The sequence below is a fragment of the Seriola dumerili genome, unplaced genomic scaffold (genome assembly GCF_002260705.1).
Source record: "Seriola dumerili isolate Sdu_G_001 unplaced genomic scaffold, Sdu_1.0 BDQW01000091.1, whole genome shotgun sequence".
In the NCBI taxonomy this organism is placed as follows: Eukaryota; Metazoa; Chordata; class Actinopteri; order Carangiformes; family Carangidae; genus Seriola; species Seriola dumerili.
The window spans coordinates 4,854,197-4,876,349 of record NW_019174346.1 but is presented as its reverse complement, the minus strand read 5'-3'; the positions used below and the strand labels follow the sequence as shown (position 1 = coordinate 4,876,349).

Here is a 22,153-nt window from a genome sequence, read left to right as displayed (position 1 = left end):
TTGGCTGTGGTTAGCAGTCTCTTATCATTACCCTTTCCTTGTGTGTGGCTGCTTTGTACGGGTGAGAGAGGAGACAGATTGGCTTGACAGCTTGACCTGAGCAACACATCTGTCTAGCAGGCTCTGCCATTTCTAATTGGTTAAGCCATGATGCAGGGCCTTTACAAACCCTTCTTTTTTTTTTTTCTTTTTTTTTTTAAACTTGTTAATTTACATATTAACTGGCATATGTACACAAGTACACACATCCTGGCTCGTGCCCAACAGCTGTGGAAGAAGTTATTGAGATTATTCATTTAAGTAAAAGAATCAACACAACAATCTATTTTGTTACCATGATTTTGTTCGCATTTGACAGAGGCAAGCTGCTTCCCCATTTCCCCAATTTTAGTGCTAATATTTAATACATAGGCTACTTAAAAAAATTTAGTAGCCTATATTTAACGGACTGATATGTAAATGGTATCCATCTTCTCATCTAACTCTCTGCTAGTAAGCAAATACATTTATTTCCCAAAGTATTAAACTTTTTCTTTAAAGTATTAAAGGTTCTCATTCTGTAGGAACATTAATTGTTAGCGGCATTTTAATGTTACAGTTAGTTGAGATGGAAATAGTTTTAGCTCCCTGACTTAGTAGGGTACCAAAACTTCTGCACTTGCCAAAAATATTATTTAATTTTTCTATTTTTTTAAGATGATGAAATAAAAAGTAACACTACATTAAAATTATAGAAAGGCTCATTTTTTATTGTTGTTTTGGTATATGGGTTGTATTTACTTCTTTTCATTTCATAAATCAACAATATACTGTATGTTATTGGCCCAGAGGTGGGTTGGGATGACGTCTGGGAAAAGAAAGAAGAAAAAACTTTGCTACACCAATTTGTATACATTTTATTGGAATATTTTTACAAAATATTGGAAAATTTTACCTGATAATTTGATATGTTAATATTAATCGGCTTGAGTAAAAAAGTGCGATTCTTACCTCTGAAATAGTAGATTACAAGTACAAAGTAGCATCATGGAAATGCTGAAGTAAAGTACATCAAAATTGTGCAGGTAAAGAAGAACAGTTCATGTAAATAAAAGTAAGTAAGTAAACTACAGTAAATGTACTTTATTATTTTCTTAATTTCACTGGTGACCAAAGGGGATATGGTTTAACACCTCAAATAGGCTACAGCAATCTAGAAAGGCAGAGTGAAGTAGTTTTATGTTTTCAAAAAGGGTACTGAAGTTAATATATAAATTTACTTCAACTAAAGATAACATGACTTATTCCTTTTCGCCCTAATGTTGGGAGACAGGCTGCTACATTAAAGAAAAAGTGTGCACGTGCCCTAGCTAAAAATTAAAAAATTAAGTTAAATATAAAGAGACCATGAAAAACATCAACGACACAGATATTTCCAAGGAATGGATGTTAGGCAGATGTACGACTGTCTGTATTAATTTCCTGTTTGCGGGGTCTCTTGGCCCCTGCCGCCCTTCCTAGGGCTCTGGTTTACCCTGTGTGACTGCCAGGTACTTCTCAGATAAACAAAGCTGCATCCAGGGTCGGCACCCTCCGCTCATGTCTCCCCACGGGCCAAGGCAAACACAGGTCTATAGGGTTTTTTAGCACGACGTGCAAATTTGGAGAACAGATAAATAGGCAGCACCGGCCGCAAAAACATCCCCTTGTTTTGAAAGAGCAAGGTGGGAGGCAGGGTGCAGGGTGTAATCTCATCACAATACGACAGATCAACACACCGGGTCACATCGTTCAGTGAGCACTGCGCAGTGTCTCGCCAAGGGAGATAAATGCATTTAAAAAGTGTGTTTTCTGTGCAGAAATAAAGCAACAGCTAATGACAGGTTCACACATACAGTACCTCTTGGCAGTGCATTCCTTCTGCAGCTTGGTTAAGGATTCTTTCTCTTCCTTCAGACACTCGTGCTGAGCGGAGAACACTTCCTCTGACAGACAGAAAGAAAAAAAAAAAAAAAAAAAGAAGTAAATTATCAGGTGTGTGTTCTGATCTACGACATCTGAACAGCCAGGTGGGCTTGTGTTTGGTTGGCTGCCATCCACTGTTAAAATTGTGAGCAAGATCAAACAGCTCTTTTGATCAGGCGAAAACCATTTCCTTTTCACACACCATAAAACTAAACAACATATGTATGCAAATTACAGGATTTGTCAGACTCTAAATACAGAGCTGGGAAAATAAATAAAATCAGACAGATAAGAGACAGTGATGATACAGCTTGTAGACGTTAGGTAACCGCAGTATTGGCAAGCTCATAATAACTCAGTGTTATTGTGAGAAAGAAGCAAAATATAATTTAGGATTGTAAAAGAATATTTACAACAGAAATATGATTTATGGTTTATGGTTCCACATGATTTTAATAATAAGATGTTTCACTATTTAACCCCAACCCTGTCTAATGGGTTTTGTTTTGCAACAATTATTACTTACGATCCACGTTATAAGTAAATAAGTAGACAATTCAACCATAAACCACATGTTTGCTACATACTTCCCTCCTGCATTTTTTCTAAACACTGAAGAATTAACAGAGGAAAGTTCTTCATTATGTATTGCTTTTTCTTGGTTGGAAGCTGAAAAAGTTATATGGACGATGGTTTGTGACTTGTGATAATTATTAAAAAATTTGGATTTGGAAAGAAGAGCTCAGAGGATTATGGGGTTGACCATCAGGTGTAACAGCTAAAGGACCGTTGCTGCAGTATCAGACTGTGGTGATGAAGAGAGAGCAGAGCCACAAAGAAAAGCTCTTCATGCCAAAAATCACATATGTTTTATGTTCAGACTTTGAATAAAAAACATTGGTAATGACGTTTCTCCCCAAGGCGGCCGACCTCCCTCTGTGCGACACGGGGAAGAGCACAGTCATGTAGAAGGTTAGGAGGTCAGGAGTCAAGTCACCTCCCCTCCACGGTCACATGATGATAAGGACACTTTTCAAGTGCCTCCATTTAAAATGCACTTAACTACATATTGAGGCTTAAACTACAGATCCCAGAGGAAGAGCAGGAAGTCGGTCAAAACTCTTAGGTTTCAATTCCAATTCTGATTCTGCTTATTTCATCTGGTTTTTACTGATTCTTGGTATCTGATGGAATAGTATTTGAGAAAGAAAAGAAATTAAAAATATGTTAAAGGAAAAAATAACTTCTTTTCAGGCAGATGTGGAATGAAACAAATAGTTATAATGAAAAGATTCCATGATTCTTTTTGTTTCAGCACCTCCTAATATCCATTAACAATCAAGCACCGTGACAACAGGTAATTACAGAAGCAGATCATTACGTTGTCTGCTGCATGGAAAACCGCACTTTTAAACACAAGCTCTGGCACCAAATAATAATAATTAATTAGTGTGTAAGCAGCGAGCTACAGTTAATGGATGAATAAGACAACCAAAACTTAACCAAACAGCTAATTTTGTGACGATTCACTCGTTCTTTCTAATTTAAAATCAGCTCAATTCCAGTTCTACTCTCGAAAACCGACCCATGTGTTTACTTGCATTTTTCTATTTGAAATGAAATGGAGTGTTATGGTGCAAGGACTCAACCAGCAAAAAAAAAAAAAACTAAAATTCTAAATAACACTGAGATACAGAGATCCACCCTAAGTCAAGTGGGATGACAGCAGGTGGCAGAAAAGCAAGATCGTCAAATTACATTTGTGATCAGATGATCACAGGACCTGCTTCTTATCACATATTTCCACTCACATCCATGTTGCTCAAACTGGCATCGTGAAGGTGAACAGAGACGGAGAGTTCTGAAGACAGAGGGAAGGAGAAAATAGAGGTACTCAGAAGTATCTCCATCAGATTAACGTAGAAGACAGATAATGTCAGACTGAGATCCCTCTGCTGTGAGTGATGACATGAAAATATTTTAACACTGACTACGTGGGCCTGTATTGCAGTCTTGCTTTCATGTAATGCCCAGCTATGTCCTATCTGTTTTCTATCCATCCATTTTTTTTCATCCACTCATCCCTCTGACCTGTTCCAGTTTGCATCACGGTATCAGCATCATCACAGACAAACTACAGCAAATAACACGCCAACAGGCATTCTGGTTGTTTGTGTGTTGACTTCCATATTAAACATAAACGTGGAGAGGCTTTAGAATGTTACAAGGCTAAAACTGACAATAAATCAGTCAGGGAGCTCACTGTAGTTTTTCTCATTTCAGGCAAGAGACAATGTACAGTAATGTAGTTTACGCCAGTGGACAGTGGGCTTTGAGCGATCTGAAGGAAATCCAGCTGCAAAATGCACAACCACACTACTGAGCGGACATTAAAAGTTTTAAAATGCAAAAGCTCAGAAGAATAAAGTCACAGTGTCTATGGCCCTACTGAGCTGCCTGGTTTTGTTTGTTTATTTGTTTTTTTCCAAATATATTTTCCCTGTGTGATGATTTTGATGGGCAACTTGTGAATCTCCAGTTTAAAAGAAGATCACCTTTAGCAAAATTAAATAAAATATAACTGGTCAAAGCTACTGAGAAACAGATATATTCATCACCTGGAATTGAAATCACAACCAATGAAATGAGCTGAAGGTCACTGTTAGACAGTTTCAAAGGAATACATCACACTAGTGTCTGGGGAAAAAATGGTTTTATGGAGTTTAATAACTATGTTTAGGAGGCCATATTGAATGATGTGTGTTGGAAAACAACTATGAAGAACATATATTTGTTTCCACCTAAAAAAAAAAAAATAAAAGCCAAATTTTTAAGCCACGGCTCTTAATGCTATATAAGAAAAGGGTTTGACTGTGACATAGAGACTAGAGTAGGACGTCAGGGAGTTAAGACAGGAAATAGGTAGAACGACATGCTAGTGAGTCATTAGGCAGAGTGTTGGACTGCAGTACCTGTCAACACTTATCCTGAGTAAAGATGGTGGTCAGCTGCTGCTAAAGGAGCCCTAATGATGATAGCTTCAATATGAGACCTTTTCTCTGAGGTGACAAATACCTCCACACACACCACACCTTCACTAAACTGTGTTCCTTACACTTGAGAAACCCAACCACTGACATTTATTGCTCGGGAGCCCTGGCTGTGTTACAGACCGTGAGAATAACTACCGTTACTAAGTACAATAAACGCCGTTCACAGACTTGATTTATGTCATCTGCTCAAGGTGGAAGGAGGGAAATTAGACGGGAGGAAATTGTGACAAGAGTGTGACCCCACCAAAACCAAACCCATTAAACCCCGAGGCCAGGAAAGACAGACTTTTAGTCTTAAATTCACAGCTGTAAAGAAGTAAAAAATGGTGGTCATGCTCAGATGTCCTCTGTTATGGTTTGCGTGAAAGACGTGCAGTGGACTGAGCGTGAGTATGTGTTCTTTTGCAGTCGAGAAAAACAACAGTATTTCTACACTCTTGCTATGATTTCACTGCCCTTACTGTAAATCAGCGGGCACTGAACAGCTAGTCGTTAACCTGTCATCAGGATGATACTGACTGCTGAGGTTTTTCAGCACTTATTATGCGAACACTGTCCAGGATGGTAAGAGACAAAGCACAGAGGCATGAAAAGAGATGAATGCAGAACAGGCATCGGCAAGTCTGCATCAACAGTCTAATAGTTACTTTACAAAAACACAGACACCAAACTTTCATCTCATCTTTATCTGCGAGCTCACATGCAGACACACACACCTGCAGAACCTCTACTGTATGTTTGGGTTTTGTTTTGAGAGAGGCCGGTTTTCAGAGAATAACGGGCTGATAAAAGCTATTTGCTAATTGGCCCCATGACTGTGTGAGCGATGGGAAGACCACACAGCCAGGTACAGATGACATCCTAAAGAGCGTGACTAAGAAAGGAGATTAACTAACATACAAGATGCCCTCTGGGGATGTATTACATAGCAATGCACTTACACATACTGTTAAACTGTCAATAAAACTTACAAAGAAACCTGTATCTCATAAGAACTGCGATGTGTGAAAAGTCAACAAATTAAACACTTGCTTCTAATTGAATCAACATTGACATTAAATGGGTATATAAATCATCGGTCCTTAGCCCCTAGTTTGCCTGTTGAACCATCTGTATTAAATGAATGGGACTAATTTTGCTTCTTCAAGCTTGTGTGGGAAAGGAAAAGTTCAAAATTAAATTTAACCGAGAACTGATAAAATCATATGTGTCTCCAAAATGAAAGATGAGATCAGATGAAACAAACATGCTGTGGTGCCAACCTAAATATAATCAGACAAAAAATCAGCTGCTGTATGAAATACTATAAACACCTGTCTTCAAGAGTATCCTGTCTGTAATTAATGCAGGGTTTTTTTCCGATTGTGTAACAGATGAATATGTGCAGGCTGATTAGAAAAGTTAAACAACAAGCTGGAAGTACAGCAAAGCTCCACAGCATATGGTTTTTGGCTTTTGAGTTATGAGTCTGGCGGGAAAAAAATTGACAAGATTTCAGCATGGGCCTATTCAGCTACAGCATTTCACTTTATCCTAAAATGGCTTTTTCCTCTTTAACTAGCTGAAGGAATTTTTCTTCTGTTTCTTAATAAGCACCTGTCCAGTCGGGAAAAAAGCCATGAAAGAGCTACAGAGAAGGAGAGCAGAAAAATTCTTTTGTTTTGGCTGTAGACGGAGTGCTGACAGGTAAGGAGGAAGAGGATTAACGGCCAGTTTTTAGAATTGCAGCACAAAAGAAACTTCTCCCTCCAACCCACTTAGTGCTGTGTCTCTGAGTGAGTGTGGCCGTTTGCATTCATGTGCAGACTTCATGCTAATCATTGGCAATCCCCACCTCAGGTTGGTGGCTCAGTGAGGTGCCCTGCCCTCTGGCTAAACAGCAAGCTGATCTTACAGATAGACGTTTCTTATAGACAGCATCTGACCTGCTTTGAGACAAACACCGCTGCTGATGGCAGTAGAACCAAGATATGTCTGTCTGCAAACAATGCATTTTGGAAAACTGCTCGGGAACAGGCTAATTTCTGACTATTTAATCTACATTTTGACAAGGACGATGAGAAACACAAAAAACTATTGGAAATAGAGGTAACTAAAGAATTACTGCCCTATGGTTGTTTGCCTACATAAACTGTCAAGTTGCAGTTCACGTCCATGTATGTCAGAATCATACATGTAGTGAAGGCCTTGAGGGAATTTAATAAAAGGTATAAAGTGTATTTTGTAATAATTAGCGTTTGAATTATTGGGTTATGATCAAAAAACATGTTTTGTGATGTCACAGTGACCTTGATCTTGACCTTTAACCATTCACTACTAAATTCTAATCAGTTTGAGTCCAAAAGGTCCAAATTGTATCAGAGGCGGAGGTCACATTGACCTTGACCTTTGACCTCCAAACTCTAATCAGTTCATCCTTGAGTCCAAGTGAACGTTTGAATGGGACAGACGGATGGACGGTCAGACGGACAATCTGAAAATATAACACCTCTGGCCACAGCTGTCGCCAGCGCAGGGGCGAAAAGAAAAAAATGAAAGAGAAATCATGTCACAGCTCCCCAAAACACTCTGAAATTACAATGTAAGAACTTGTGTGTACTTGCAATCATAAAAGCCAGACAGGTACTCATATGCATATGTGTTCGGGTTTATGTGTCTTTTACATCCCTATGAACAATAACAGGCAGCAGTAAAACACTCCTCAGCTCTCAAACATGAGAGGCAAGAGCTGCAGACTTAACAGGGTTAAATAAATGACATCACTGTACAAACAATGTTCTTTTAGTGGCCTGACACAGGCTGCAAAATCTATAAAAAATATATACCGTACATGTGTGTACATATGTGTGTGTGTGTGTCGAGTGGCTCCAATCCCCTGACTGGGAGTGTGACTGAGGTTTCCTGTATGTGACAAACTCTACTGTATTCCATGATGAACAGGTAACACAAGGCACACAGTCTACCTGCTGCTGTCAGGCAGCACTGAAATCTTTACTGAGGTGTTTTAAAAACTGGAGTTTCCTGAACAACAAATCACAGGCTGAAATTGACCTGGTGCTGCATGGCTTTTTAATTTTAAGAAACTATTTCTATTTCAAAAACTGATTTTACAGCATGACACATTTAACAGCATACAGCTTTCTACTGAACTCTTTAACTTGCTTTTTCTATAACTGGTGAAACAATAACATGGAGAAGATGGAAAATTCACAAAACACTATTGAAGACATTCATTTTGGTTGGGAAGGGTTCTTGATTTAACTGTAGAAAGATGCAACCGAGCAATATTATAAAGGGTATAATTAAGGAATTTAGATAATCTGCTTATTTTAATGAGTCATAACCAAAGGAATTTACTGTATTAGTCTAACTCAAAATGAAAAATATCCTGTTAGTCCTGCACTTTCTGTGATATAGACAAAATTATGGTCCAACTATGTCATAACAATATCCTCTGTTCACTTTGCAATTAGTGGCTGAAACAGCCTTTTGTGGTTGATCATGAAACGAGCTGGCAATTTCCTGCATGTGTTTTGACCATTATTTTAAGTCTACTTATATAAGCTGGATTTGACACAAAAACATGACAGCAACATAAAAGACAACCAAATGAGTTACAGAAGGACCCACAGACCATCTCATTTGATTCTGAAGCAACACTACATGTTCAAGCTTTCCATTCTTATTACCATCAATGTGTTCATGTTAACTCTAGCAATTATTTGGGGGGGTAAAAACACTGATTTAGTGCACTGACTACATAAATCAATACATGCTTTTATGTGTATTTGTTTATATATATATATATATATACAGTATATATGTATACAACATATACAACACAACACATATATATACAGTATATATGTATACAACATTCATATTGTTGGCTCAGTGGCTTGTTATTTGATGTAGCATGATTTTGTATTATTACTATTTTAATTATTTAGCGCAGGAAAAATTTTAAGAAATATTTTACTTTTAAACTAATCTATAGAGTAATTGTATCATTCCTTTGACTGCACCTTGTGCACTATATTAATCAATCGGCATTGAGTAAAGTCATCTTCAAAACTACAACTATTAAAAGTGTTGTGTGTGCTTCAAAACACAAACAAAGCAAATTAAGATCAGTTCATGCCCCATCCTCAATTTCATTTGGGAAAGGAATACAACACAAATGTGGTGTTAACAGGCTCATTAGTCAAAGAGTACCTGTTGTGTGTGATCCCATTTGCTTTACCTTTCTTCTGAAGCTGTACCCTCTCCTTCTGCCGCAGGTCTATCTCCCTGCCAAGCGCCTTCCTCTGACGCTGCAGCTCACTGCGCAGCACGGCTATACGCAGCTGCATGCATTCCCGTTCTTTCTTCTGCTCAGAGCAACCACAGGACAACACAGATATGGAGAGAAAACAGAGAAAGAAGATGAAAGAAAATATTTAGTATGTGGTTACAGCAATTTTGGTGTTTATTGCTCTTTATTAAGACCCCCAAATTCCTACTAGCTCCCTCAAAAACAAGACATGTTATCTCAGGCTGATCCCATTTTGCACTGATTTAATACGCATCTACTGAGCCAGTACTCGCCATCGCTAATCCAGAATCCACTGTCAGCAACTAATGACCAGAAAGATGGAGAATGATTTCACTATCCAAAACATCTCACTGAGCCCTGAGATCAGTGTTGCTGGTTTAGTAATGAGCTCAAGTCATGGGAATGTCTGACAGTGAGTTAACTGGTGTGGAGTTCTGGCTGTTAGCATGCCAGCAGATGCTCTGATAAGATATGAGGAGATGAGGCTGAATGTCAAACCTGGACTAACAGTGGCACTAACTCCAAATATCTGGTCAAGGGCAGCTGGACTAGAAGGATACGTATACACTATCATTGCACATGGGTGTGTATTAAGCATTTCTATTAGGGCATTTTGATTATATTCCTCATGTAGCCAGAGAGAGCATTTCACGGATGTGATTAATATCATTAATGAGAGCTGCATTCCATTCAGGTGTTACAGCTCCAGGGCCTGCTTGCTCACTGGCACTTAAATGAGCCATCATTATGTCATTAGTTACAACTGGGTTTCTCCTGCTATAACAACTAGTAAAGTGTGTTTTCTTATACAGAGTAATAATGATGTAATCAGGGTGCCTTGGTTGGAGCTGTCTAAGGTGTACAATGGGAGGTGGGACGTCCTAGGTTGAAATTATGTTAAGATCTGTCACATCTTTTTTATGTCACACACTATTTTTCTCTGTATTCTATTACTTTTTGCTGATGCCACAACCCCATCTCTCCATGGATACATTAAAAGGTCTTTCAAAACACAGGTCCACCCACACAGGTGTCCACTTATTTTGCCTGATTATTGCCTGTACAGACTGTTCTTGATTGGCGTCCCCTCGCTCACCTTTCAGTTTTGTTGCACCTGTGAGAGCTCGGCAACCTACACCATTAAGAGCCTGTTTGACTTATCACAGCACTGACAGAGGATGTGTAATAAATAACATTAATGATGACTGCATTCCTTTTGTGTGTTGCACTTTCAGCTCTGGTATGGTGCATGCTGGCTCACTGACATGACTTACTGGGTCATCTGGAACACAGTCGTTATGAATGTTATTCAAAGGAACAGTTCGACAATTTGGGGAAATAATGCTTAGCTGGTTTCCTGCCGATGCCAGTAGATGAGAGGTTCTCATATCTTTCTATAAATATGAAGCTGAAGCAAGGAAAGGATTTTTTTTCCCTTGAACAGAGCAGGGCTAGCTGTTATGCCGAGCTAGGCTAACTGGCCCCTTGATCCAACTTCCTATTTAATGGACAAAAATCTTGTCATTTAATTCTCACCAAGAAAGCAAATTAGGGCATCTCCCAAAACTGTTCAACTACTTCTTTAATGCTTTTCTGCCTAATAACAAGTCAAAATGGCTGCCATGAAAAAGACCTATAATTTTATTAGTACATGGAATTTTGTGAACTCAGAAATCACATTATAGCTTCCCAACTTTAACCTGAGCAGCCATCTAATCAGGCAGGTGTCAACACATGATGTTTTTAAACTGCTGCAGGCAGTGACATTAACAATGTGTTATCACGGTTATGAATGTGTGTAAAGTGCAGTAGTGGTAGTCACAGATATTTAGAGTAGGACACTATGTGGTTTGATTCTGTGGATGAGTGGAGAATGTGAATTAGTATTTATTTTTAACTGTATGAAGTAGGGTGGAGCTAAAACTAGAACATCATGACACATGATGTTGTGTGAAAGGGACGCTGCCTGGAACAGAGCACAAATAACTGAATCATCCAATTATTGGCAATCATCCTTATTCAGTGAAATTGTTCAAGTTTCAAGTACTTTCTTATTTGGAAAGAATATAAGTGATGCATTCAATGAACACTTAATTCATCAGGTCATATATTTGAAAATGCTGAATTTCCTCCAACTGTCGCTGATCATAGTGCGCCTTGCTGGGCTAACAAATCTGACACCCAGATCTTTTCACTGAAGCATCTTTTACAAATCTTGAAGTGTTTAAGGCTCTTCGTTCTGTGATCCACAAAAAGACCACTGGGGCTGATCACTAACAGCCAACGGTGTTATTATTAGCAGCTTCACTTTTAGATGAATGCTGAACTTATACTTTTAATCTGACTGTGGAAACAGAAAGCATCCCTGCCTTTTGGAAGACAGCCTATGTCTTGGCTTTGCATAAAGGAAGCAGTCCAATGAGCTTAATAACTATCGACCTGTTTCCAAACTCCCATTACTAGCTTAAGTGTTAGAGAAACTGGTAAACAGTCAGGTGAGAACATTTTTATCTCAACACCCCATTTTAAACTCATCAATCAAGTTTTAGTTTGGGACATAGCACTGTGACGGCAGCAGTGAAAGTCTTGAATGATGTTGCTGGTGCATTAGTAAACAAGCAGGACTGTGTCACCCTTTTTATTGCTTTATCTAAGGCTTTCGATACTGTTGATCATCAAATTCTTTTGAAATGCCTAGAATGTATTGGATTTGATGAAAAACTGGGTTTGCAAATTATCTCAGTATTAGAACCCAAGCTGCTGTGGCTGATGGCTATCTATTCAACTTTAAGACTGTTAACAAAAGTGTGGCACAGGGTTATAGTCTAGGACCACTTTTATTCACAATTTTTATACATTAATTAGGTTAAGAAAAACAGTACTGAGCGTGGATGATGCAATTTCATATACAACAGCACCTTCTGTCGCATGTTGATTTCTGTGCCGTACAGCAAAGACAGATCTTTAATTACTGTTAAACTAGATAATACAAAATGCATGCTGTTTTCTGGAAAACTTACTGAGAGTTTCGCTGAAATGAACATTACTACTCTTGTTGGGTCATCAATTGAAAGAGCGTTCTCTTATAAAAACCTTGGTTTGTGGCCCTATTTGATATTGTCTGTTTTTTCTAGCATCTAGTACAGAAGCCGCAAAATCTAATTTTGTTACACTTCTGCAATGACAATACATATAGTCTATTCTATTCTAGATTCTAATTGACAAACTAATCCCTTTCAATCAATTTAAATCCCTTTTGAAGACAGAGCAGTGTGAATACATGTGTTTTCTTTGAATTAACGTTGTGCCTTACGTTGATGTCCTTGGCCTGTTTGTTGTATTATGTGCTTACGTATGTATATGGTAACTTTGTGTGCTTGTATTGTTTTATATGTACTGTAATCAGAGCGTCATTGTAAAAGAGAGCTTGCTCTCAATGGCCCTCCCTGTTTAAAGGTTATAACACCATGCAGACGTGTGGACACACACAAACTCTCAAACCCGAACCCTGGTGAGAGACCACAATAAATTCCATCAACTCCAGATGAGTATCTGTTTTTATCTCTATATATCCACAACTTTCAACAAACGTCTCTCTCACCACACGCTCCCTGACCAGCAGCAGCATCAGAGTGCAGGTCATTAGTCAACATCTTGCCCTCTCTATGGGGTGTCCCTTCATCAGGCTTCATGTCTCTATCTGGCAGAGGGGGAGCCGGCAGTCGGCTAACCATCTAATGAGGAACAGCACAAGGGATTCATGGACTGATGGATGTGAATGTGGTATACAGTAGAGGAAGGGGAGAGATTGGACGTTAACAGAACCATACAATGAAAAATGATAAGTTTGGATGAACAGATAGAGCAACTCCAAAACATCTAAAGAGTGATTTAAGAGCTGACGTTTGAGAACTGTGTGGCTGATGACAGACAACAGTTGAATGAGTTTGAACAGTTGGAAGAGTAAAACAGAGACACAGGAGAAAATGACATGGATATTGGAGAGATGGGTGGGAGCGAACTTGCTCACAGGGTAACAGAGATTCGGCCTTGTTATTCATCCTGTAGCTTGCAAGCAGGGACTGTGGCATCTCTCACACGCATACGCTTTGATAGTGATCGTAGCCAGGATCTAAGGAACCACAGATATGCTTCTTCTTGAAGACTTCTGAGGGTTTTGTGGCAAAAACAGAGAGGGGTATCAGTCACAGAGAGAGGACTGATAGAGCCTCCATCGCTGCAATGTGTCGTACCCTGATGCTTGCATGTTAACCACCACTGGCTTTGGCACGAACCATGAGCCTCCTACACTTTCACTGAGCAGCATAGTTGACAAGTGGGTCACAGCCATGTGAGTCTGTGTGTGAGGGAGACTCTAACCCACCGTCAGGGCCTGTCTGACTCCTACTGAACATCAAACAGCAGTGGGTCAGCTGAGTAAATAAGCAGCAAGCGTAGGGGGAGCATGTTATAGCCCAGCAGATTAATGGCAAAGTGTGGGTGAGAGGGTGAAAGGGCCATGCGCTGGGGTTGGTGGCCTCCACTCTGTCCTCCTTTGATCCATGCTCACTGTGACGCGCACAGAAGGATTGTACAGAGCTCTCCAAAGGCAATGAGGGAAACCCTTAGAAGAGCCACACAATGCTCCACTCACTTCAAGCTGCCGGGTTTTTACAGAAAGGTAGAAGACGAGGATTATGTGATTTATTAGCTGATGTGAGCTCTGAAAGGGGTTTTAATGAATGTTTCACTGAGGGGGAAATATCAGAGACAAGTTTTTGAAAGAGATCCTTTGTGGCAAAAGAATGGAGCCTCAATGTTTTTGTGGGAAGGCGAAAGAAGGCTATAGTGGAGCTGCTTTAATAGGTGGGGTGAAGTCTGGGGAAAGGAAAAGAAAAAATGAGCCATATGAAAAGCCGATTGAGAGCATGATGGAAAGCAACAGCTGTAACAGCTGTCTAAAGAGGGACTCAAAACCTTTAAATTTGCTATCTGTACAAAAACACATATAACACACACTCTCATACAACACTGTGTGTACACAAAAACATCCCACCTGGACAACATGAATTTCGGAATCTAAGGTATGTAATCCTGTGACCAGCAAAAAGCTTTTTACAAAGACGACTCTACCTGGAGGATGAAAACACCAAAGTGTCACAGCCTCAGGGCTTTTATAACAGCAGAAGAGAGAGGACGCCCTTTGAAGTGAATGTTTACAATAAACACAATGACAAACCTGGGATCAGTGCTCCGTTTTCACAGCTGTGTGGCTGCCAATTCCAAAAATGTTAAATATGCTTTCTTGCTTTTGCTTTGGATCACAGACGAGGATATGACAAGAGGTGGAAACATAAACAGTGGATTTTGGTCAAAATGTTATCATTTAGGCAGGTGGGATGTTGCTCTTTCTCCACTTTTCAGTTGAGCTATCGAAACAAAAAGATATAATAGTTGCCGAAAGGGTATAATTATATGTCACATTACAATTACATCTGGGGATTTAGGTGATACACCTTCTTAAATCCTGTTAAGTATTTAGCACAACACAGTCTGCTGATGCTTATTATTGGTGTAGAAGACAAGAGATCTCTTATCGCTGATCACAGCAATTACTTCTCTCTGGTGTTAATGAATGTTCTTTGAAAACATCACATCAACATGAAATTCACCGCATCTTTACATATTTTCACAATAGCATAAGCTGATGAAACAACATCGACTGCTACTGAAGATAAGGAGATAAGCTGCCTAAACATTGACGGTGACTTAAAGGTAAGTTGCTGATGCCTTCACATTTGCTACTGATGGGTGACTGTGCTCACCCGCTCTGTGCAGGTCGCTGTCGTCCTTAGCTTCTCCTCAATCTCCTTCCCAATCTTCTGCACTGTCACTTGGGTCTGCTTGATGGCTCTCTGCGCTGTGTGAAGCCTGCAGAAGGAGGAGAGAACAAAGTCATTATCCACATCACTGTCACCAGACACTGGACCAAGAGAACAACCCCATGTTGAAACAGTGTTTCCAAGAGGTCACTAAATTGACTGGCTGAATGAAAACTCCAAACAACTCATTTCATTTAGCTTGGATGTTTACAGTGACTATTTGGAAGAAATGATTGTCCTCATGTGAAAGAGTCATTGTATAGTGTGTTTGTCATCCCTCCTCGTTTTTTCTAATTTATTGAGGTTGATCGTCGTTGTTGTCGTCCGACAGCTGAGTCTTCAAAACCGTAACAGTTAATGACTGGCTTTGACATCAAACAAAAGATGACAAACACAATTTTGAGAACATTCTTGATAATAAAAGTCTACAGTTCATTAGGCCAGACAGATCAAATCATGAAGTACCACAAACCACATCTTAAATACCACAAAAGTTTAATCACTATTATTTTCTAATAATCTAACCACAACATGAGATGAAAAGTGGTCTGAAAAAAATGGAAGACAAGCCTCAAACCTACAACTAATTAACTGAAGCCACAAAGACAGAGGCCTATTTCCAAATGTTGTGTCACTGTTATTACTGAAATAGGGAACAGCTACACCAGTACACAAAGGACAAGCCAGTGCATTATTTTTGCCATCAATCGCAGGGATAATTATCTTTATCTGTTTTCTTCAAGTCCAGAGTGTGAAGGAATTTGTCCTTCTTTAGGTCTTCATGTTAATGAAGAAGTGTTTCCACACAGGTCACTCTCTGGTCACTCACTACACACAACAGTTCATAGTTTATCTCTAGTGTGGCTGTGAAGACACAGCTGCCCGATCCCCACTGGCAGTTGCCATAGAAACCAAGGTCACGAAACAGACTCTTAGAGATAGGACAGACAGAGCCTCCGGTGGTAGAACTAACAAACCGTCAGGCTAGTCCATCTACCCTCCAATTTGTTGTGACCACAAGGGCACCAACTCCACATGCATCCTCCAAGCAGACTAGAAAGTAGTATAATAAGAACAACTGTGCCTCTATAGTGTCTGCAGCTGTCCGTGTGTACATCCACAAGGAATATAATTGAGGTTTCAGTGTCTCAGGGTCAATTAGTTACACAAGTCTTCTCTAAGTAGGCCAGATATACAACATTATTTAGCTAAAATCTGGTTTAATATTTAGGATTAGGTACCCAGGAGAACCTTCAAACATGTATGGATGTGACGTGGTTCCAAGAAGAATAACTTTATTTGGACATGTAGTGAGTACATGGAGTAACAGGTTAAATATGGGTTACCAGGAGGTGTCATTACACAGTGCTAACTTGTATTGCTCATCTCTATTCTCATTGGCCAAGGTTCAATAAATGCTTCTGCGTAAGACATCTGGGTCTCCCGGTACTTATTCCATTAGCTCACAAGATTTCCATCACACAAAGAGACAAACCCTTCCTCGACACAACCCGAGGGACACCGACAACCCATCAACAACAACAATCCCACATGGTGGGAATGAGTTACAGAGGACAGACAAAAGGCGGAACTGGGAATTAGCAATCATGCTGTGAGACTGGCGTTAGATCATCCACTTCTTGCTAAACGTCTCAATGCCATCCATATGTCACGATAGTTGGACTGCACAGTAATGGATAAAGAATGGCTCAGCTGTCTGGGCCCCCAGAGGAGATGTGATTAGCTCCTCTTGTCAGCATGTTTCCACCATTGCACTCTTAAAATACACAGTACATCGCCGCAGGATACGTGAACAACATCAGCCCGATGATTCCAAAACCTTCAAGTCTGGCAACAGTGTTACGTGATGATGCTTTGTTGCATTCAAAATACCTGTAAAGATTAGTGGTTTCCTGTTCTAGTAATGAACTTTTATATTTCCAGAACAGACAGATTCTATTCAATTTAAACTGAGACACTGGTATTTGCAAGCCAGACATGGAAAGCTCACTTTCAGAGGCTTTATTAAGCATTAAGATGCGGCTGCTCGTTGGTTTATTTCTTCCTACTAACAGTTAACAGTGTTGACTCACTAGTCTGTGATACAACAACTGAACCACTTCGAGTTGAGTTCATAACACACAAGCAGAAATTGGAGACAGTGATTATAGCAGACAGAGAGAGGAGATTGTGGTTTGGGTCATGAGGGTGATGTGAATAGGGTTTTCCTTACATATGCACTTGCTTTGAGTCTTCAAGAAATTGCCTCTTGAGTGGATTTAGTGTAAGAGGCTCTTTTAAATAGGCTTCCAGTTTGGTGGGGTCATTTTACAAATCCTAGGGGGCTTTTTTGTTATGAAACTCACACAGTCATCTTTGGATATTATTGCCTCTTACTGGCAACCAACCCAGAAAAAAAAAAAATCATTTCTATGACGACGTAAATAGATCTTTTGGGAGGAGTCCTACGGGAAGATCATTTCATGTTTTTTGCCCTCGTTTTTAATCTGTCTGAGGTGACAGTGATAGCAGTTGGAGATAGTTCTTTGGAACATCAGGGCAAATGTGTTTTGACAGCTTCATCTGTTTAGGCGATTGCATTGGGAGAATCTGATATGGCCTTTTCCCCCAGGTGAGAATAGTTATCTCCTCTCTCCTTTTCACGCATGTCTGCCCCCTTATCATTCCCAGAGTCTTGGCCTAACGCCTGCCCATCAGGCTCTATCACAACCTATGGACCAGCAGGGGACAGGGGGGCTTAACCACTGTACACCCTCATTGGGACAGTTTAATCGCTGGGCAACTGTCCAGAGATCGCCTTCTCACAAGCCATGACAACTTTCCTTTTCCAACGCATGAGCGGTACTTAACAACTCTGCCACGAGGGATTTGCGGGAAGTTATGACTGAGGCTGTGCACTCAACCCCTGATGGCGATAAACATCAGAAAAACAATAACATTTGCTCCTTTGACTGTGGCTCTAGATCCTGCAGGGGTGTCAGATGAAACTTGTGCTTTTGAAACTTCAAGATATTTTGATAAACAGAAGGCATCCTGTAGAAAATCTTGAATAGGGGCTTTTAGGTTAATTAGCAAATGGTAAATGTTTTTTAAATTAACAATCAAGTCAATAAAAATAAAAAAAAACTATGACCCTTTTTAAAAGTCCTCTCAGTTGAACAGCAATAGATTTGGGAGCCTCTGCAACACAGGTCTTCTGTTTTCTGTTAATTTACGTCTACTGATTATCGTAAAATAAATATTCGCCGTGGTTTACATGCTGTGTTGTGGTCCAACAATCTGCAACTTTGCAATCAGTGCTGTGCAGGAATCAGCAAATGCAGATGTCTCATTTGGCTCACAGAGATAAGCAAGAGAAAGACCTGAGGATCTGAGGAAGACACCTGGGAGCATATTGTTTTTTCTTCTGAGACAAAATAAGAGATAAGCATCAATTCAACCACATTTACATACCTTATGTAGCACTGTCTCTTGAACAGGGAGGTTTGAATGACAAGATGCCAATTCACATGAATACATAGCAGCTGAAGTTGGTCATGTGAAACCTTTCTGTCTTCATTCGCAGACAATCCTTCAATTTCTTATCCATATCACTGTAGAGCGTTTTTTTTCCAGACGGATACTTTAACTCAGCTACAGAAACATTTGTGTGTGACAGGATGGAATGAAGTGCAGGCAGTGGGTAGGATTTAGCAAAACAGCAGAGGTGCTGCCACATGTCAAAAATCAGTGATCGAACCAGGAAATTGATCGACTGGTTCAAATTCAGTAAACATAAACAATGGCCTTTCCAAAGCAGCATTCTGAATGTATTAAACACGGTGTGACCTGGCCAGTCTTCTAGCTGTTCATCACATGTAAGTGTGCCCAATGCACTTGTCAAACAAACCTGGGTCAGAGGAAACAAGCCCAGGGACTAATGACTGTGCTGAATTGATTTCCAGCAACCATTTTTCAAACAGCGCAGGGCGAACAGGGCAGCCAATTACCCAATTCAAAACAAGCGCCGAGACATTCTGTGACGACAAATTAAGGATAATGTCCCTCTATCACACCTCTGCAAAGGACAAAGCAGACAGCACCACAGCAGGAAAAGCACTACTAACAACACTTGTAAATTCTGTCTGTATCTCACTGCCAAAGAATGTCAACACATTTAACCACTTGCTATTCACCTCACTTCCCCATTGTCTGCATATACATGGAATGGAAGATAAGATTACCAGAGTGAACTCTCTTTGGCGAGTTTGCATATGCACTCCTCCAGGCAGATGTTTTTTTGTGGAGACCTACTGAGTTGCTATAAGCCATGTTTACATGACGACTACAACAGAGATGCAGGAAAGCTGAGGAGATCTTGAGTAAAGATATTTTTCGGTCTCCAAAGGGTCAAAAAGGAGTCACACACTCTCTGGATAATTATAGCAGTTTGGGTCCCCGGTGTGAGCTCCCTGTCCTCATCTTACACAAAAAACCTAAAACTGTTAGTCATAGTTGCTTAAGCTGCCTTGTGTAGTAAGCCAAATAATAAACTATGACAAGGCTTAGCTACAAAATAGTGTCTTAAATACAAAATCCTATTATAAATGTCTGTTAGTCAAAGCCAACTGTGTTCTGTTTGAGAGGCTGCAAAACACAAAAAGCGGCTGAGGCGTGAGACTTAGTTTTAAACTGAGGTATAATTTTAAAGGGAGGACGGAATGAACCCAACATCAACAAGCTGAGATAACATGAGACAGAACTGCTAGGCAAGTACCAAAGAGGCTGCAATGCTGGATAAAGATAATAAGAAATTGTTTGGCAGGTAGTGGGAATGGAAGGCAGACAAGCTGGAAAAATACGTGTCTAAGGTCTCAACCATGAGAGAATGTAATCTCAGATTGAAAAAATGTGTAAATACCAGACAGACAGTGGGGTAAATACTTGATAAAGTTCTGCTTAAATTGAAAAAACAACCCAAGACCACCTCTTAAGTTAGATTATATATGGGTGTTACTTTGATTCTGAAGTCCACTTCAGAGGTGTGAAGTGAAAACAGGAGCATTCACATCCATATCGGCACGGTGGTTTAAAGCTTAGGAAGTCAGTTTTCTTTCTGTAGCCTGGCCGCTGCTGGTTGAGACCCCAGGGTCAGCCATATACTCCAGTCTAGCTGCCTTTTTAGCACGGGACCACAACAACAACCTGCGGCTGAGAGCTCTGACCGCGGCGTCCAACCAGGAGGCAAGTAGACCTCTGGGGCTACCTGAAGGAAGGCATTACAACTTCAACAGCCTCTAGGGCATGAAAGACCCCCCACAGAGCTTCAGCATCACAGCGCACTGCTTCTGTTGACACAGACTGTACATACAAGCGTACTCCACTAAGGAGCATACACAAGCAAATCAGGAAACATAGGCAACATATGGCTTTGATCATAGAGAGAAAAAAGAAAGTTTCCCCTTTAAGCTCCAGAAGTTCGAGACAGGTTTAATCTGCAATGTCACACTGCTGAACTGTGAAAGTTGTGCCACAAGAATGTTTAACAAGTGTCACATGGGACTGTTACTATGGACCTGAAAATTCAACATTCAGCATCCACAATAGTTTTGTTGATGTTATAAACACTAAGTTATGAGTAAGGACTGTGGGGCTACTGAAATACTTCCACCTACCCACCACTTCCATGTGATATTCAGAAACACATTAGGCCATAAAAGATCGCCTCTAACTATTATAAAGTGGAAGAGAGCCCACTCTCCCAGCCTCTTCTTTTTGTTTATATCCAACTAGTGGAACATGCAGCTCAGTCATATGATGACAGGAAGTGAATTCTACCACCAGTCCTATCAGGTCTTCCTAGCTCTCTTACTGCTCACACATCAAGTCTTTCTCTGGTAAGATATAGAAACATAACTGGGGGGGCTGAGGCAGACCTGAACCTGTGTTAATCGTCTCTGCAAAAGGGGAAAAAAAGCAGCTTCGTTGAACAGCAGGATCATTTTCGTCACTGTCTTGGCTTTCTTTCTACCCAGGCAGGCAGGGGCCCAGCTCCCTGTAAGATGTGGCTCAACCTCTATCTCACAGCTTGCTGATTGATGATCTGTACGCTCCCTCTTCATCTCTCCATCTGAGATGTGTTGTGTTTGCTAGCCCACATCACCATGTTACTCACACAAGTGAGGGGTGTTGTCAGCCGGAGCCAGGCAGAAAAACAGACTGTGAATCTGTTGACAAATTACCGTCATTAATCAAGATCAGTGCATTCTTAGCGAAGCAGCTCTCATCCTTTTCCATTAAAGCACTGTGCTGAGAAAGACGCTTTGCACTGGGCCAAGGCATGATGGGAGAGAGTTGGGTGAGAATATCTGACACTGTGGGTGTCCCTTGGGGACATGCATCACTGTTCTTGGAGGGAAAAAAAAGGCATTTCCTCCAAATTCTCTGGACAAGGATGAATACAATAAGAACTAGAATGGCACTCAGCAGAGCGCATACCTCCGCCCAAGCCAAACAATCCTACACATCTTCTATTCTCAAGTACAGCTTTATTTATTTATTGTATTTAATCCTTATGCAAGATAGCTGTGTGCTTTTATTACCTGTTGTGTGCAATGATGACGTCAGCATTATACTATTCACACAGCTCTACAGCTCAATGAAATGCTTCGTTGCTATGTCGCAACCGCTGTTGTTATTGTGCAAGTTGCATGTTAAATTAAATACTGATGGATGCATTCCTAAATGCTGCTGGTGCCACATGCGCTATGACTTGCTATTAATAAAAAATAGAACTTTATGTGTTATGTGGATTCAGCACTTTCTTATATGGATTAGTATCTTACATCAAAAAAAACAGACATTATTTCTTGGGAAACATTGAGGAAAGTGATAAAAAAGAATTCTTGGATCTGCTGCTGTAACCAGATCCACACCAAAATTTAATGGAATCTTCCACT

General features: G+C 40.2%; 1 protein-coding gene across 1 annotated transcript in view; it reads right to left on the bottom strand.

The window, feature by feature from the left end:
* Positions 1-22,153, bottom strand: part of uvrag (UV radiation resistance associated) — an 85,894-nt gene that overhangs the window by 54,841 nt on the left and 8,900 nt on the right. Inside the window, exons 7-9 of the mRNA XM_022746078.1 lie at positions 15,138-15,243; positions 9,241-9,367; positions 1,880-1,964 (exon numbers count right to left, since the gene is read on the bottom strand). Coding sequence (XP_022601799.1) covers positions 1,880-1,964; positions 9,241-9,367; positions 15,138-15,243 — 318 coding nt within the window. The remainder of the gene's footprint in view (positions 1-1,879; positions 1,965-9,240; positions 9,368-15,137; positions 15,244-22,153) is intronic.